Raw genomic sequence first — 20141 nt, 5'->3', positions numbered from 1 at the left:
ACTTACAGTTACCTGGGAAGGAAGAGATTGGCAGTTTGGGACTGATAAGTACACAATGCTATATTTAAGATAGATAACCAACAAGGACCTACTGTATAGCACAGGGAACTCTGCTCAATACTCTGTAGTAACTTATAGGGAAAGAATTTAAAAAAGAAAAATGCATGTGTATACATGTGTATGTGAATCACTTTGCTGTACATCTGAAATTAATACAACATTGTTAATGAACCATACTCTGAAATAGAATAAAAAAATTTTAATAAAATTTTAAAGTTTTTTTTTACAGTCTTTTTTTGATATTTCATTGTTAAAGAAATGCAACTGATTTCTGTATGTGCATTTTGTATCCTGCTACCTTGTTGAATTCATTTATCAGTTCTAGTGTTTCTATGTGGAGTCTTTTGGGGTTTCTATATATAGTATGTTATCTACATACAATGACAATTTTATGAGGTTATTTCTTTTAAACTTCAAATTTTACTCACTGTAATACAGCTAGCTGCCCAAACATGAAAAAATAAAAATCCTAAATAAAACTTAAAACTGGAAACAATCTGATTGGGTTTCACATTAAAAAGATTTAATTTAAATGACAGGATACTCCAAGTCACCATTTTCCAAACCAGGTTCATAGGGTTAATAGATATTCAAAGTAATATGGTGGTGTGGCAAAACCAATCAAGGAAATTCAAGATTCTCTAATTCCCCACCATGCCCTACTTTCTCAAATAATATTCACACATTAAAGGTCCTAAGAAGTCCTGCAGAAAGAAGTATGTTAACTTTGTATCCAACATTTTGCGGTTACCTGGCCACTAAACTCTTCATTATTACTATTGTTCAATCACTGTCATCTCATTTCCTAGCACTTCACAAAAAAAGAATTTTAGAAAAACCAACAAGATCTTCAAGTTTTCCACTGTACACCTGTTGTTATAGCAACATTAATAAAAGTAGTCCCTTCTACTCTTAAAAGTGTCCCACTTTGGATGGTAAATTATATGGTCACCCTAGAATTAATACTCTAAAACTAAACACCTATTTTAAAGCATGTGAACTACCTTTGCCAAATGCCAAATTAACAAGGATGTTATTACATGCAGTTAAAATGTTATATAGATGATGATTAATCTTGATATCTTTTTCTCAAACTTCTGAAAAAATTCTCCACTAGCAATCATATATATTTTCAAAATACTCTGGACTACTGAATTCTCGCTAAATGAACTCACAAACCAGATGTAGACAGCGAAAGATGTCTGTAATTGCATACTTTTTAAAAAGTGTCTATCATATAATTGTAAGGAAAGGAGAACTCTTAGAGACATCACAGCACATCCACACAAGATGTTTTATGTTTTAAAAGGTATTTTAGAAAATTATTTCAGTCCTCAATTGTGAGAGTTCCTTAGAACTCTTGACTTTGTTTTCACTCACTCCAATCTTCCTAGATGACCTCAACCATCTCATAACATTTTGAGATTAACAATCCTCAAATCTTCATTTCTAGCCTAGCCTTTGTCTTCTGAATTACAACGTTAAACACTTCTATGTCCCAGAAGCAGTCAGCTCAACACATCTAAGCCTAACAAATCAAACTTCTCTCAAACCACTTAACCAGTTATCCAAGCCAGAAAACTTATATGCCACCTTCTCCCTCACTCACATCTATTTTCCAAGTCACATCAATCCTACCACTTTAAATGTCTATTACCACTTTAATTCGGACTACCATGATCCCTTTCCTAGATGTCTGTAAGAAATTCAACTGTTCTCCCCGTCTCCAATATTATCCTTTAAAGTCATTCTTCACACTAGAGGTCTTTCTAAAATAGAAAGATGATCATGTCACTCTTGAGCTTAAATCTTTCATGATTAGCCATTACACTAAGGATAAAGGCCAAATTTCTCAGCATGGCATAAGAGATCCTTCATGATCCAGTCTTGGACACTGCCACTAACAGCCCTGTTAACCAGCCTTCCGTCTTCCAGGACTTTCATAAATATGCTGTTTTTCAATAACTCTTCTCCCCTCTCCCATCCTAATCTTTTTCTAATTAATTTCACCTCATTCAGGTCACACCTTAGAAATCATCAACTTTGGGATACTTTCCACAGGCTATCCTCAATGTTAGTAAATTTACCTTATGTTACCTACAATTTAACCCAATACAGTTCTCATGCCAAAATGAAGAGAAGCCCTATTTACTTGTCTACTTTCTACCAAAACATAAGCTCACTCTATACAAACTGTGTTTTGTTCACTGCCAATGAATATGAGTAACAATATTCTGGCGTCTCAACTATTATAAACCATATTGGGAGTGTAAGCCTATTAGAAATTATATGTATTCTCTCTCACAAATAAGGACATTATATAATTCTGCTCAGTGCCTACTCAGCATGTTATTGCTATTTAAATAGTAACTTACTTAATTTAGACAGGTAAAGAATTTTGTTCTTAATCCTACAAAAATGGGGGAGTTATGGAAACTTCTCCAGCTGCAGAAATGTAGGGCTAAGAGACTGACATATAAAAAAAAAAAAAAGGTCATCTAACTAAAACTGAAAAGGGAAATTAAGATACAAGATTAATTTAGGGGTTGTTAATATCAGCATGAAACTATGAGAGTCTGAAATAATGAGGGTGATAGCAGGGAAGGAAAGGAAGACACAACATTTACAACATTTGACAAGAACTGGAAGTGAAGGATGTAGCTCAGATGGCTCAGAAATACACACAGGGAAGCCTTCCTTGAGCACCCAAACTAGGTCAGGTCTCCCTGTTACATGTGCTTATAGAACTTTGTTCTTTTCCTTTACAGAACTTAGTACAGTTTCAGACTCATAATTTCAACGTGAAAAGTCCTGATAATCATTTGGCTCCAGCTTTCCACAATTTGCATTCCTCTCTTATACAGATATCCAGACATGGATCTACTGGGTGTTTCATAAACATACCTCCATGTCTCTCATTACCTTTTTTCATGCCATTCCCTCTGCTTGAAACAACCTCCCTGTAATCAAAAACTTTCGAGAAGTCTCCTCTTTTGAGAACCAGTTTAAAATAAGCTTGGCCAGAAGTGACTAGTCTTCCTCTCATGAATATATTGTTAACTATTTACATAGTTATTCTTTTATAGCCTTCTATTACAGTTGTTCTAGACATTTCTCTCCTCCACAAGAAAGGCATAACCCCCTGAGGTTAGCTATGGGATAGGGGTGCAGAGGTAGGTGTGAAAAGGCTGAACAGAGGGAACTGCAAGCACAAACAGCAGAAGAGAAAGTACCAGGAATTCAACAAAAGTAAGTCTAAGAGTAACACCCATGCCCTCTCCTAAAGAAGTCTTATACTGGGTACAATTGACCCAGCCTTTCCTCCTGCTCCACAGGTTAGTTATTGGTGATACTATTTCTAGAAATCAATGCCCAAAAGAAATACAATGTAAGCAGCAATGGTTAGCCAGACATGGAATTTTAAATTTTCCACTAATCACTCTCTAAAAAGTAAAGAGAAAAAGGTAAAATTCACAGTATATTTTGCTTAACGCAGTATATATCCAAAGTAGTATCATTCAAACATGTAATCAATACAAAACAACTGAGATATATTCCTTCATTTTCATGCTGTCTTCAAAATCCAGTGTATCTTTTCTCACAGCCACATCTCAAATGCTCAATAGCCACAAATGTAATAAATAAACCACAGTGGAAAAGAATATGAAAAAGAATATACATATATACACATATATGTGTGTATAACTGAATCACTTTGCTGTACAGCAGAAATTTATAAATGAACTACACTTCAATAACATTTTTTAAAAGCAAAAAAAAAAAGTAACTAAATGCAGCTCTAAAATAATATCTCTTGTCATTCACTGGCTCCAAACCAATACCCTGGGCTGTATCTGACTCTTCCTCATTATTCTCCAACCTCACACACACACTTCCGTGGCCTCACCTTAGATCTCTGCACCAAAACCTGTACCACCTTCAAAAATCACCAATTCAAATACTCCACTCTCCAACTACCATCTGTTCTTACGTGCTTAAGCACCTTCACTCCAACAACTCAACTTTATCATGACCTCCAGTTAAGTGCTGTTTATCACTCTATCCCTTCAGCTTAGATTCCTTTTTCTTGGAGCAGGGGGCGGGGGGGAATGGTATAGAATTAAACATTCCTGTGCAAAATCCCCTTTCCCACTCTATGCCTGGCACACACAACTTGTTCTAACTTTACAACTCAGGCAGACAGAAGAATGCATTCACACAAGCAAAGAGATGTTACAATACACTCATAATCATCCATCTCAATGGGTATAGGCATCCTACTAAATTTTCCAGTAACCAGCAAACCTCCCACAGAAAGATAACTATTTCATATCTTTCCCTTGCTCCTCTCACATCTCCTTTCCCCCAATACTACCTTTAGGAAGCATAGCACTAGTATCAGTCACTCAGTCATGTCTGACTCTTTTGGACCCTTGGACTACAGCCCACCAAGCTCCTCTGTCCATGGAATTCTCCAAGCAAGAATACTGGAGTGGATAGCCATTCCCTTCTCCAGGGGATCTTCCCAATCCAGGGACTGAACCTCATTCTCCTGCACTGCAGGCAGATTCTTTACCGTCTGAGCTGCCAGGGAAGCCCATTCAGGAAGCATACATAAAACCAATGACTTCCTCTAACAATGTTATTTGGTATATTTGATATATACTTTTTTAAAAACTTGCAAAATTAAACAGCATTTTTTGCTAATTATAAAAATTTAGATTCATAAAAGTGCTGCTGCTGCTGCTGCTAAGTCGCTTCAGTCATGTCCAACTCTGTGACCCCGTAGACGGCAGCCCACCAGGCTCCCCCGTCCATGGGATTTTCCAGGCAAGAGTACTGGAGTGGGGTGCTATTGCCTTCTCCTTCATAAAAGTGCAGGAGAACCAAATTATCTTTCATATATGAAAACCACATACAACCATGTAACCAGGATAATAGAATATAAGTTTCATGAGGGCAAAGAATCTTTTTCATTCCCAACCTATTATTGACCATCTAACCTAAGTATCTGGCACATAAAGCAGCCTTCATTTTTATTGATGGAATAAATAAGAAACTTGCTGTAAGCAACTGTGACATGAAAAGCCAAACTTGAAATAGGCAAAAGGAAGGGGGAGGAAAGAGTGCTTATTTGTTTTCAAGATTTAACACAGAATATCCATAGCCCAGAAAAGGCATAATTAATTTTACTTTACATAAGACTTTTAAAAATGTATCAAACAAAACAATGGACAAAAATCAAACATAACTTTTTATGGTTTGCATGTGTGCGTGCTAAGTCACTTCAGTCATGTCCGACTCTTTATGACCCTATGGACTACAGCCCACGAGGCTCCTCTGTCCAAGGGATTCTCCAGGCAAGAATACTGGGGTGGGTTGCCATGACCTCCTCCAGGGGATTTTCCTGACCCAGGGATCAAACCCAGGTCTCTTACATCTCCTGCATTGGTAGGCAGGTTCTCTACCACTAGTGCCACCCAGGAAACCCTTTAATGGTTTATCCTTTAATAGTTTACGCTTCCACTAAAAAGCTAGACTTCTCCTATAACTGATTTAATGTCTTCATTAACTATACCACAAACATATAAATCTAAGCACTTCTGAAGACTTAACCAAGTGTGGATCACTGTGGTCATTAACCAAAGACCCCTTCTCTTCCCCAAACATCACTGAGCATAATTAATAGATTCCATGGGCATGAATATCTGCCACATGGGCATGAATATCTGCCACACATATATTTTCAAAATGAGGTCTCCAAAACTTTACTCTCCACTTGTGGAATCCTCCTCTTCAAAAAAACGCTATGTCACATTTAGAAATTTATAAAATGGTGATATAATTAATAGTTTAATTAGAAGCAATGGCTTAAAAACAACCTTACAAATAAATAATACAAAAAACTATTATTTCACTACTAGTTTTGATTTTTAAAGTAAAACATATTAATAAAGCTGCATGAAGGAAGTGGGGAGGAAACAGGATGTGGCTGCACAAAAAAAAGCCTCAAAGTTTTGGACTACTCTGTTAAGTTTGGTGTTTATTAGTCATCTATAAGTTACACATTGCTCTACAAAGTTATACATATTACTCTACATATATATTTATTTTTCTAAAGCAACCTAGCTTTCTCAGAAAAGAACACAATTCCTATTAACACTCAATATAAATCCTAATTGAACAGTAGCAAATATTTAAGAATGGTCAAATATTTTGTATCATAAGCTTTGCAGCAAGTTTACAGTGTTTTCCAGTTAAATACAAAATGACCATACATAAATATCTATCATATTCCCTCCCTAAAAGGAAGCACTGGAAGAACTGACGCTGAAGCTAAAGATCCAACACTTAGGCCACCTGATGCAAAGAGCCAACTCCTTAGAAAAGATCCTGATGTTAGCAAAGATTGAAGGCAGGAGGAGAAGGGGATGACAGAGGACAAGATGGTTGGATGGCATCACCGACTCAATGGACGTGAGTTTGAGTAAGCTCCAGGAGATGGTGAAGGACAGGGAAGCCTGGTATGTTGCCGTCCATGGAGTGGCAAAGAGCTGGACGTGACTGAGTGACTGAACAACAACAAAAAGGAAGCAAAAAGAATAAAAGAAGAAAAAAAAATTAATTTACAAGCTCAAGGAACAGTAATTATTGCTTAAAAAAAAAAAAAAGAAAGAAAATGCATAGGTCCATTCCCCTGACAAAACACAGAAGAGGAAAAGAAGAAAATGACTTAAGGGCTAATACAAGAAAATCTCTCAGAAATAAAAGCGCCTCCGGACTGCTCCACCGAGGACTGCAGCACAATGAATGAGAAAACATCCACATGCAGTTTCCATGTCATGAAGTCTGAGCACACATCATAAAGATCCTAAAACTTCCAGACAGGCCACTTGCAAAAGTTCAAGAACTAAAACGTCACTCTTTACTCCATACAATACAGAAATCATCTTTAGTTTACGAAAGTAAAGAAGAGAAAATGTCTATTTAGAATTATATCATACTTCAAACTGGAGTTTCAATCAACAGATAAAACAAGTCTTTAATTTTCTGAAAAGCTAAGATTTGTCAAAGATTTAACAGAAACTGAGTAAAATCATTAATTTCAACGTTCACTTATTTAAATTTCTCCTGCTCCTAAAGATTTTGACTAGTTTAACTTAGTTTGGCAGAAAAAAAAAACATAACAATACGTTTTAAAAACCATGGGGCAGGAAGGGTTGTGGGCAGGGGCAGACAGCAGGACAAAGGAGACACAGGAATCTAAAAGCCTATATATATAAATTTTTCAAAATAAAAAGCTATTTTTATTAATCAGAATCATTCATATGTGAAAGTTGAGGATAAACAATTAACTTTCTTAACTATATCAGTAATGCAGAGATTCAAAGTTAAGTAAAAGGTAGAGATCAATTATGCATGGCTTTACTGCCTGTCTTAAGCAGATAATTTACAAAAATCCTCCTTTTCCAATCTTAGCTTGACATCCTGCAGAAAGATGCTTGAGACACAGAGGCTGAAGTTTTTCAAACAACTTTAAAGAGTAGTAGAAAGTAAAAAGCATTCAATCCTGTAATCTCTAGGTCCCACTTTAATACAACAGAGAAAGGGAGAAAACAAAATACGTCAAATGCAAATCAACCATCTTTTATATATATGTGTGCTAAGAGCTGATAATGGGGCTTCCCAGGTTGTACAAGGGTAAAAATGCAAAAGTGTCAAGGGTGCCATTCCTGAGTTGAGAAGATCCCCTGGAGTAGGAAATGGCAACCCACTCCAGTATTCTCGCCTGGGAAATCCCATGGACACAGAGGAGCCTGGCGGGCTACAATTCATGAGGTTGCAGAGTCAGACACAACTGAGCACGTATGCATGCAAGAGCTAATAAGATCTGCTAAAGAGGAAACTATCAGCTAAAATTAGGCTAGAGGACACCTGTATGGATTTTTCATTTATTCGAGCTATTTCCATCCCCTACTATAGAAAAAAAAATGGCGATTAAGGGTTGAGACATAACCTTGAAAAAATAAAAAAATCACACAATTCTCACACCATTACTGACTGAAAATACTGGAGCACATTTATTCAGTTCAGTTCAGTCACTCAGTAGTGTCCGACTCTTTGCCACGCCATGGACTGCAGCACGCCAGCCTTCCCTGTTCATCACCAACTCCCGGAGCCTACTCAAACTCATGTCCATTGAGTCGATGATGCCAATCAATGCAATGCAAACCATTACTGCTTAGCATTCTTACTATAGAGACACAGGATACAATTAAACAGCTCTGCTTAGCAAACTTGCCTTGAAAATGGATCACTATTATCTATAGGCAAAACTTTTTTCTTTTAAATTATAAAAAACACCATGGATAAGATGATGAGAAGGATATTCCCATTTTAAGCTACACTGTGCATCTTACGTAAGAAGAGTGTTCAGGGTCTCAAAGTTTTGACCTGGGTTTTTTTATAGTCTTGAAAATAGAGGCTCCCTCCCTCCAAAAAACTCTGCTGATTAAATCTATTCACGTTTACTGTATTAGAAGTTAAAACTGGAATTGTTGTCTAATGGATATAATTTTAGTTTTATATAATGTTCTGGATATTGGTTGCATAACAATGTAAATATATTTAATAGCATTAAACTGTATACACTTAAAAGTGGACAAGAATTTCAAGTTATGCATATATTACCATAACTTAAAACTTTTAAAGAAAAACAGAAATTAAAACAAAATTTTGAAAGACTGTCATTTAAAATATAATACATTGCTTGTTAAATAAAAATATTAAATTAAACAAACTATTCAAAAACAAAAAAAGCAAAAATAGTCATTATTTGACATTTTTGCAAAGCTCTTTAATGTATGGTTTAATAAAGACAGATTTATTTTCATATCCACTTTCACATTCAATCTGCATTAGGTTGTTCCGAAGTACATGAAGAAAATTCAGCCTCATGCAGGTACGTAGTGAGAAAAGATGCAATATTTCAATAGTTCTCCCAGGTAACTGGGGATTCCCTGGTAGCTGAAACATTAAAGAATCCGCCTGCAATGCAGGAGACCTGGGTTCGATTCCTGGGTTCAGAAGATCCTCTGGTGCAGGAAATGACAACCCACTCCAGTATTCGTGATTGAAAGTCCATGGACAGAGAAACCTGGTAGGCTACAGTCCATGGGGTTGCAAAGAGTGGGATACAACAAAGTGACTTCCACTTTTTTTTTTTTCCAGATACGGATATTCTTTCATCCTTCACCAAAACTCAACAAGTGGCAGTTTCTTAAAGGCTGCTCCAATATGGAATGTGAATCAATGAATACTTCCTACTCTTATGTACTGAAATCCATTGATCTATGTTACATTTCCAATGGATCATTTTACCATTTTGTAATACCATGCATTGATTATTTAGAAAATAACAGTTGAGAGTTATGTAGTCCTGCCAATGTTGATTTTGACCCTTTCACTATACAACTTCGCTATATGACATTCATTAATAGCACCACTGATCTTATACCAAAAAAAGTCAAGTATTGGGAAACTATCAAGCTCAAAGTGGTAAACACAAGTCTTCAAAAATTCTATTTTCACTTGAGAGCTAGAATTTTATCATTAGCAACAAATACTGTCAGTGTGGTGCAAACTCACTTGATTTAGTTTTGAGAAAATGTCTGCCAAATACCCAAGTGTTCGTACTTTGTCAGCCATTCTTTAAAATAAAAATGATATCCCATTTAAAAGGCAGCTAGTTCAGCATGCAACTCAAACAACTGTACAAGTTCTTTTTCGTGAATTAACCATCAGGTTTGGTGTTTAGTAAAAGTGGTTTACAGGACTTTCATCACACAAAATATACTTTAAAATGTGCTCAAGGACTGAGACATAATAAAATTAAGTTTTACTGCTTCATCATCTTAATTGAAGTACACAATGATATCCCAAACTAGTAACGTTTAATACTGCCTTAATTCATGCAATTTTACCCACCACTGATTATGCAAATGCCAACATAGCTAATGGGCTTCCCTGATGTCTCAGATGGTAAAGAATCTGCCTGCAATGTAGGAGACCTGGGTTCAATCCCTGGGTCGAGAAGATCCCCGGGAGAAGGGAGTGACTACCCACTCCAGTATTCTTACCTGGAGAATCCCCATGGACAGAGGAGCCTAGCAGGCTACAATCCATGGGGTCACAAAGAGTCAGACATGACAGAATGACTACCACTTTCAATATAGCAAATAATGCCTTACTTTTATTGAGCAAAGTTTTGACCTGCAGGATCCCCAAAAAGTCTGGAGACCTACCAGAGGTGTGGGAAACAGACTTTGTGAACCACTGTAATAGCTGATGCATTACTTGGGTGATTAAGAAACAAATATTTTTGGTACATATCCCTCCGTAAGTGCTTAAATACACGTTTACATGGTAATGGGCTTCCCAGGTGGTGCTAGTGGTAAAGAACCTGCCTGCCAATGCAGGAGACATAAGAGACAAAAGTTCAATCCCTGGGTCGGGAAGATCCCCTGGAGGAAGGCATGACAATCCACTCCAGTATTCTTGCCTGGAGAATTCTATGGACAGAGGAGCCTGGCAGGCTACGAGCCATAGAGTTGCAAAGAGTCCAACACGACTGAAGCGACTTAATAGCAGCAGTTACATGACAACATTCTCAAACCAACTGATATCTAACACTTCATTCACAGTCATAACTCAAACAGAATATGATAGATACTTTCTAAATAAATAACAAATAATTACCAAATACCTACCATGTTAGACTCTGAGCTAGGTGCCTCTACATTCCCTTTTTGGGGTAACTCACAGAAGCCCACAGACCAGACTGATAATTTTAATATATGAGAAAAATATTTACCCTAAAATCTTTCAGATCTTATTTTTGAGATTACACTTACATGGCTACAAGGAAAAGTCTTAAAATTCACCATAAAGCATAAGACAGCATGTTTAAATTCTATTTTAAGCAGTATGCCATGAAGCTAAAAACAGGCTTGTTCACATTCAAAAACCCAAATACAAAATGAATTGCTTTGGCTATGTACTGCTAGCACGCCATCAAGAGTCTACATTCCATTTCTCTTCAAGCCAAACAACCCTTACCTGTTACAGTTTTCATTCCTATTTTTAAGGGAACCTCAAATATAACTTTACTGGAGTTACATTAAACATTGTCAACTATTAAAAAATTTAGCAAAACCATCAAGACAAGAATTTTTAGACATATACACTGATAAATCCACAAGCTAAACCTCTACAAATGTACATATGAAATATCTGCATTGTAAAAAAGAGAGAAACATTCTCACTTTGGAACATGCAATGGAAAGAGCTTCAACACAGTATACTGTTAAGTGAAAAAAGCAAGTCAAAGGATACCATGTATAATAAGATTATGTATAGCAATGTATGTACATTCATTTAATAAATACTGAGTTCTATATCCCTAATTTGTTTCAAATCTAGACATATACAATAAATTACAAATGCTATACAGACACAATTAAATGTCCATACACAGAAAAATGAATACACAAAAGGCTATATGTGATTCCATTTATATGACGTGTTCAATACAAGCAAATTTATAGGGACAGAAAGCAGATAAGCAGTTGCCTGAGGGTGAATGAGTTGTGGGCAATAGGGGTGATAGCTAAAGAATGCAAGATTTCTTGGAGGGGAAAGGGAAAAATATCCTGAAATTGGTTGCAGTAATAGTTACACAACTTTGTGAATATATTAATATTAAAGTACCATTTAATTGTGCATGTAAACAGATGAAAAGCATGGTATGTGAATTATACCTCAATAAAGCTTATGTTCTTTCTGCCTCAAAAAATAGGATACCAAAGTGGTTGCAAGGGGCAAAGGGTGGGTGGGGTGAAAATGAAGACTTAAAATTTTAGACTACTTACTGCTGTATCACTACAATGAGAAATGTATTCATTTATTATCTATATAACTTAAAGAAATGTGAAAGGTAAACCTAAAACAGTCTTCCAAGACAGCATATTAAAAAGCAGAGACACTACTTTACCAACAAAGGTCCATCTAGTCAAAGCTATGGTTTTTCCAGTAGTTATGTATGGATGTGAGAGTTGGACTACAAAGAAAGCTGAGCGCCGAAGAATTGATGCTTTTGAACTGTGGTGTTGGAGAAGACTCTTGAGAGTCCCTTGGACTGCAAGGAGATCCAACCAGTCCATCCTAAAGGAGATCAATCCTGAATATTCATTGGAAGGACTGATGCTGAAACTGAAACTCCAATACTTTGGCCACCTTGATGCACTGGAAAAAGACTCTGATGTTGGGAAAGATTGAAGGCGGGAGAGAAGGGGACGAGATGAGAAGATGAGATGGTTGGATGACATCACCAACGCGATGGACAAGAGTTTGACTAGGCTCCAGGAATTGGTGATGGACAGGGAGGCCTGGTGTGCTGCAGTGCATGGGGTCGCAAAGAGTCAAACACAACTGAGTGACTGAACTGAACTGAAAACAGTCTTCATAAATTATTCTGGATTTAATGTTATTCATCTACGAAGCAGCCATGAAAAAAAGTATGACAATATGACCCTATCTCAGAACACTGACAACTTAAAAGACTGTTATATAAATACATGCATCTGCCCTCACTAACAGAAACAAATCTTGAATGCAATTTGACAAATATACCTTAGGCACCTACTGTGTCCACAGGGTAGGGAGGAGGGAAAATGGAGTGGTATACAAGGCAGAACACTAGTCAACAACAAAAAAGCAAAGAGGTCAAACAACAAAAAGCAAACTACTTAGCTCTGGCTTTAAGTAAAACACTTCTGCTATACAGTGGAGGAGGCAAAACATACACACGAAATGTACTGGGGTCAGACTAGAAAATCTTGAATACTAAACTGAGAGCTAAAACTTGATCCTGTTTTCAATGAAAAGCCAGTAGAGTGACAGGATGAAAGGAGTGTTTGGGGAAAACTGACCTTTGGGCAATTAAAGGGGGAAATTAAAAGAAGAGAAGAATAGCAGGAAAGGTAAGAAAGAGATGAAGTTTTTGAAAACAGGAACATATACAACAGTCCTACGAAAGTTATTGATATTTCAAAGTTACCAGCTAAATGTTCAAAGGATTTATGTTTGCTTTGTTTCTTGATCTAAGGTGAAGCAGAAAAGGAAATAAAGATTTCTCCATTTTGATGAATTTCAGAAGTTCATGACTAAGAATGAAGTTTTACCAGAAAATTCTGAGGGGAGGGGAGACTTAGGGAGTTTGTTTCATGTGCTACCATGAAACAAAGAGTAGATGGAATCAAAACCAATAGGAATTCCACAATTTTTAACATGGAAGAGGAAGTAGTAGTCACAAAGTCACAAACACTTTGCAGTAAGAGTAGCAAAAAATGCATAATAATCAGCACTATTTCTTAAATTGTAGTAAAGGAAAACTTAGTATTTTTAAATTTCTCTATCACCTATCTCCAAAACTTCCCAGTGATACAATTTGTTACATAAATGCTGAAGCTTTAGGTGAGGACCAAATTTGTCAAAATTTAGAGTTTGATCAATTTCATATCTTTAATTTCATTAGCTGCTCCTTCCACAGTGTAGTACTTTTCAGATGTTGCACAAGTAATATTTTTAATTCAATTCACATATGGTTTTATTAACTGATTTAACCCACAGGTTCTTTAAGACAGAATAAATGTTTTCACTGCCGAAGGAACCTCCTGACTCTAACAGCCTCCCCGAAACAATGTCAGCCACCAATTTTATACTATGGCAACGCTTTGCTTTGAGATTAAAAGTACGGCTAAAGCAAATATTCTCAAATCTATTTCTATTTTCATAATCTATTTCATACTTTATCAAATGTTCTGATTTAGAACATTTATATAATGTTGACTTATAAAAATCTATCTCTCATCATTTTATAATGATCTCATCATTTTAAAATATCTGATCATTCATCATTTTATAACCTTATCTGACAGATTTATAGGAACAGAAATAAGAAAGGTATAGACAATGAACAAATCAAAAATTACTTTTCACTGAACACTTCACCTAATCAAAACACTATTTGTACTGTTCCTGAAGCACAAAAGATGGTCTGTAGAATACACACATTTAGTTAGAATAAAACATTGGCAAACTTTTGTATCAGGCTGTTTGTCAAGTCATTGCTTAAAAAAGCAAAAAGTGGAAGTAACCCAATTGTCCAATGATAGGATGTGTGTGTGTGTGTTAGTCAATGAGTCGTGTCCGACTCTGCAACCCCGTGGACTGTAGCCGTCTATGGAATTATCCAGGCAAGAATACTGGAGTGGGTTGCCATTTCCTTCTCCAGGGGATCTTCTGACTCAGGGATCAAACCCAGGTCTCCTTCATTGCAGGCAGATTCTTTACCTTCTGAGCCACCAGATAAGTCCAATGATAAGGTATCAGCTGAATAAAAGACAATGTTACCTTTCAAAGGATCATAAAGACCTATACTGACTACCCTGGAAAGACAGTCATGAAAACAGCAGATTACAAATAAAGAGTATGATCTCTCTTTTGTGTTGAATATACATATGCATTTGCTCTAAGAGAGAAAGTCTAAATGGATACCCAGATGCTATCCATGATATTTCTAAGTACTGAGATTACAGGTGCTGTTTATTTTTGTGCTTACTTTTCAGTATTCTCTGAAGTTTTCTCAAGTAAAATGATGTTTGCAAGAATTAATGCCTATGATTCCAACTAAGAAACTCCAAACTCTTCCCTGCAAAAAGCCCAAGGAATATCCAAAAATACCTTGGCAGAGAGCAAGAGGGAAAGTATTAGCAACAACATAACTAGAATTCTTTGTGAGCGAGGCACCCTCAAGGGTTCCAGGACTGACATGGCACCTTGAAGGCAGCCTACAGCACAGAGTTTTGAAATCACAAGTCCTAGGCTCAAATCCCTGCCACTTTCATTTGTATGACCTTGGACTAGTCATTTACCCTTTCTTGGCATACTTTATCAATAAAAGGGAGATACTACCTGCCTTTCCTATCTCAAAGAACTGATGGAAAAATCAAATGTGATAATGTGATACATTATCAACTGCCAAGTACCATATAAGGTATTATTCAAATACACATATTAAAAAACAAAACAAATCCAATTCTGCCAGAGCAGAATACACTACAACCATTTCTATGACGTAATGACCAGTGGTTGGTCCCTGGTTCATATCTGGGTGCCTCTAGATGTGCAGTTAATGACCAGCGGTTTTGTTTTTTAAGACTACATCTCATTACAAACACTGCAGTTTTTCAGAAACTTAGACAATTCTTCCCATTCCTATTACAACTCTAAGCCATTTTCTTTTCTTATCCCTAGTTATGAGCAAGAAAGGGTACAAATTACCCTGAACTCCAAAGCCTTTGCAAGAACCCTGGAGGAGCACGTTGATGGAGTTCAGCAGAAGAAACCCAAGGTTAATCAGCTACGGACTCACCACTAAGCACTACTGCAATCAACAGGGATTACAAGAGACTCTTTGAAGAGAAAGACAATACGATCACCCAGGAGAAAACAGCAGAGGAATAGGAGATATTTCAAAACTATTATATGAAATACTTAAAAACCAGAGTGTCTTACAAATTGTTTTTAAATGCTGTTCATAAAAATGGTGATTTAAAACAAAAGCCATCTAAATGTGGCACTTCAGCAAGGCAAGTTATGGAGATTCAAATCAAACTCATGAATAAATTGTCAGATTTACTTGCTTCCATCTAAAATAAAAACAGACAAATTACACCACAAAGACCAAAATTAAATGGCTAGTTCTTGAAAACAGAGAGGCAAGATACAACAACATAATTTTCTGACAGGCTCGTATAGATACTACTTTTAAAGATATGTTTTTTAAAGTATGATTTCTCTTCCCCTTGAATTCCATTATTTACTTCACTAAATGATAATCAATTTCTTCCTTTCCACTGTTCCTCCTGAGGTAAGATGGCAATACAATCCAATCTGACTTTTAATGCAAAAAATATTTGTAATTTTTTTTTAAAGAGCTTTAAGAGAAGCTACATGAAGCTGTCAGATTAACTTCCAAGATCATCTGGTCATCACACCCTCCTGCTTTTAAGCTCCTAAAGATAATAAAATGCTCACTCTCTACATTCTTACAAATGTCATTTATGGGTATTCCCCTAATGAAAAATTAAACCTTCCATAAACAAATGAGTACAGAGACTTTTCTGATATGTATGACTCACAATCTAATTTTTATTGGCAGTATCTCTAAGTGTTGCAGCTTGCATTTGCAGCAGATACAGATCTATCCATTTTCCCCTTCTGATTCTGCAGATTTGTTATAGATTTAAAGGGACTCACTAAAATGGGTCATGAGGAAAAAAATTTACAACCCATATTTCTGTTTTGCTATGGATTGTATTCATAATTAAAGTAACAAATCACTGTATTTACTCTAAGCCTCATAGTTGGAAATCCATTGGAATACTGTGTTGTCACCTAACATTTAAAAAAAAAAAAAATCTGAGTTTTTCTTAATTCTTACTCTGACTTTTCATTCCTTATTAGGAATAAATGCTATCTACCTCCAAAAACCACACACACACACAAAATCACTTAGAAAATATAATTTCCAAAAGTATCTTCCAAAGTTTACTGCAGAGAAAATTATATATACACATTCTCAAATAACTATGGTAGGCGTTCCTAAGATCATCTCCACCCCTTAAAAAAAAAAAAAAAAGCAGCAAATGTAACCACAATCAAATATAAACAAAATGTTTAACACAGCTATCACCAACTAAGCAATTTATCACAGCTCCTCAAGGTACTTGGTACACACAATGACAGACCAGTATGTCAAGAACAGTTATTACAATTTGAAGAAAAAAACACTGTACAACAGAACATAATAATAGAAAAAACTCCTTTAGAAAAACTCAAGGAGATTCTGAAGAGAGCAAAACAGGAGACTAGTTTTAGAAAAATAATGTTTCCCCCCATGTGTTTAGCATTTATCTGATGCAGGCTCATTTTTGTAAAGAGAAACTTTACCTAACAAGACTCACACCAGGGATCTGATCTATCCCCAAAGGCACTTTCTTAAAATGAGAAAGAACAAAGGAGGAAATCTCCCAGCATGTGCTTTCCATACCAGGTTCTTTGGACAGCATCAAGAGTGACAACACAGCCAGCACAAGCTTTTCAGCTTTACGCTGTAGTCCACGCATAACAGAACTGTTTAGCCATCAATCAGAAGGATTCCTAACAAAATAAATACTAGAATGCAAAGATCACAGCGACATAGTGACTACATTATACAACTACAGAAAACATGTACCTTAAAGTTGCATACTTTTTTATTTTAAGAGTTAATTACCTCCAAATATTCAAATCCCTGGGGCTTTTTCATTTAAGTCAATAGTTTCAAACTAGAAAAAACGAAACCACCCATTCTAGATTTGCTCTCCCTTAATTTGCAATTAGAAGTAAATTAAAAAGAATGACACTCAAAGGCAGAGTCTAAATATACAAATTTTGTAATGCTAACACTGAAAAATTATTGGGAAAAACGATCTCTCGGCGAAGCTTTCCACTGAAAAACTCTCCAGAAACAAACCTGGCGTTTGCCTGTTCTAGGAGTTATCGTTTCACTATAACAGAGAGAATTCTTTAAATAATTTTTACTAATTAGGAAAAGACAAGCCTTCCCCAAAGATTTACAACTGTATACCCCAATCTCGACTCTGACAGCGATGTCAGTTCTCTGGGTCAGGATACAACCAACTGCTCGGTTCACATATAGGAAGCCACAGAGAAGGGAATATCGCGTTCAGAGCCTCGAAATAATACGCGTTAGTTAAAAACTGCTTGCTACTAAACCAAAATTATTCAAGCGGAGCCCCATTTGTCACAATCCAATCACAAGGGTTCCACCCCCCCTCCCCCAACTGCTTGTGTAGTGGTGTATCTGCTTCGGTAAAGAAGCCATCATCAGGTAAAGAAGACTGGGGTGGGAGAAAAAGCGGGGAAAAGGGGGCACCCTTTCATCCAATTTCGCGAGGCGTGAGTAATTGGTACAGTTGAGAGGAACGGAGGAACGTTCTATTTAATTGGAGGTTGAAGTAGGATGAGGGGACAATTTTGTTTAAATCAACATGGCCAGCAAGATGTCCCTACAAACAAAAGGCAACGGGGGGATATAAACACGAACCATTCACCTCCATCAGCTATAGCATCGCCATCATGGTGTGTGCAGAGACCCCCGAAGGCTCCTCTCACCCTCCACACCAAGCCAAAAGGAAGAGATGGAAAAGAAGGGAGAGTTGCTGCTTCCCACCACCTACCATTGCTTCCAAATACACACCCTTCGAGGGGGTTTCTCCCCGCGGTTGCCCGGAATCAGAGAGAAAGAGTACCGTCCCGCCCAGGCAGACTCCCCCGCTACCCCCCAGTCGAACCTCAACGCCAGCCTGGGGTTCACTAAACTTTACTGGAGCTTCTCCCCCACATCCCCACTCCATCGCCCCAGGATCGCGCTGCCCACAAACGGGCACCCCGGGCGCCTCCTGACAGGCGGGTAACCGGGGAGAGCCGAGTCCGGGGCGGGGGCGGCAGGGAGCCACGGAGGGGCGGGGCGGCCAGAGCCAAGTTCCCGGGGGTCTGAGCAGAGCGCCTGACAGCAGCCCGGGACTGCAAAGGAGGAAGAGGAAGCCGCGGCGGGGAGGTTTCCCAATCCCCCCAACATGAACACCCATCCCCTGCCCCCGCTCCTCACGGGGGGCGGGGAGGCTGCCTGGAAGGTGAGGAAGCTGAGCCCCAGAGACAGCCGCGGCTCCCACCTCCGGACTCCCGATCTCTACCCCCGCCACCCCCGCCAGAGGCGCCCACAACAATAACACGCCGGGGACGACCCGTCAGCGCCCCCGAGGCACCCGGGGCCCGCGGCCCGCCGCTGCCGGGCCCCCTCAACTGGGGCCAGGGGCGCCGATCCTCTATACAACTCCAGGCCCATGTGGAGTCAAGCCCGAGCGGCCCCCCAGGGTCGGACCCATCCCCCCCGGCACAAGCGGCGCCGTCTCCGCGGCCGAATATTAGAAGTGAATTCGAGCTGCGCTTTACCTTTAGTTCCGCACTGTCCGCCATCTTGCGTCTGTCAGCGCAAGCGCAGTGAACCTCGCCGGGGGCCGCCGCTAGACCCGCCCCTCTAGCCAGCCTGGCCCCGCCCCGGCCCGTCCCCTCTCTCCCCTCCACCTCCCCGGCCCGCCCCGGGCCTCCGCCCGGCTCCGGGCGCTCGCAGCCCCGCCCCGGGCACGTAGAGCTGCGAGACGGGTACGTACTATTTAAATAATGGCGCCAAGCGAGGAGGTTTGACAGTTACTCCCCCCCTTCCTCCCCGCCCCCCATCCTTGCCCGGTTGGCGCCTCCAGGGAAAGGCCGGAGCTGGAGGGCCACTGGCCTGAGCCCCGCCCCTCCGCGGCCTGTGGAACCCTTCTGCAAAGCTTCTATACCTGCAGCCACAGGAAACAGTAATGCCCCTCTCCCCTAATCAGCAAGTCCTTTTCAGCACCTGCTACCTGCAAGGCTTCACGTGGGCTGCAAATAACAATCTGTTACATTTCAAGGATCACTTGAAGCATTCCCAGGTTTATTAGCTCAGATCTTCCTCTTCATGAAGCAGTGAGGTAGGCAGGGAAGAGATTACAATTTTTTGTAGTATATATGTTCAGACATAAAAGCTCAGATAGCAAAAGTGACTTGCCCAAATTAGTACTTAAAAGAGGTTGAGGACGTTCATTCATTAACTTATTTGTTTTCACAAATATTTATTTAGAGACTATGTACCTGCCCTGCTTATAAGGGCTATATATGTGTATATATATACACATATACTTTGGGAAATTAAATATAATACAACAAAGTCCCTGTCTCCCTGTAGTTCTCTAACGTGGGAACAGACAAGTGAACCAATAAAGATACGATTACAAATGGTGTTGAGTACCAAAAATGAAGAAATGATCCAGCGAGAGAAAAGGGGGTTGGAAGGAGATGCACTTAATCCT

General features: G+C 38.5%; 1 protein-coding gene across 2 annotated transcripts in view; it reads right to left on the bottom strand.

The window, feature by feature from the left end:
* The window catches only part of PIAS1 (protein inhibitor of activated STAT 1), a 124684-nt gene extending 105400 nt beyond the window's left edge, over positions 1-19284 (bottom strand). Inside the window, exon 1 of one of the 2 annotated variants that reach the window (XM_020910014.2) lies at positions 19201-19284. In XM_020910014.2, the coding sequence (XP_020765673.1) occupies positions 19201-19224 (24 nt within the window). In that variant the 5' untranslated portion in view covers positions 19225-19284. Of the gene's footprint in view, positions 1-18425; positions 18637-19200 lie in introns of those variants that run through there. The other variant, XM_020910015.2, reaches the window with a different exon arrangement.
* Positions 19285-20141: the final 857 nt, after the last annotated feature.

Source organism: Odocoileus virginianus, chromosome 6, assembly GCF_023699985.2.
Source record: "Odocoileus virginianus isolate 20LAN1187 ecotype Illinois chromosome 6, Ovbor_1.2, whole genome shotgun sequence".
NCBI lineage: Eukaryota > Metazoa > Chordata > Mammalia > Artiodactyla > Cervidae > Odocoileus > Odocoileus virginianus.
This window is presented reverse-complemented; position numbering and strand designations above follow the sequence as displayed.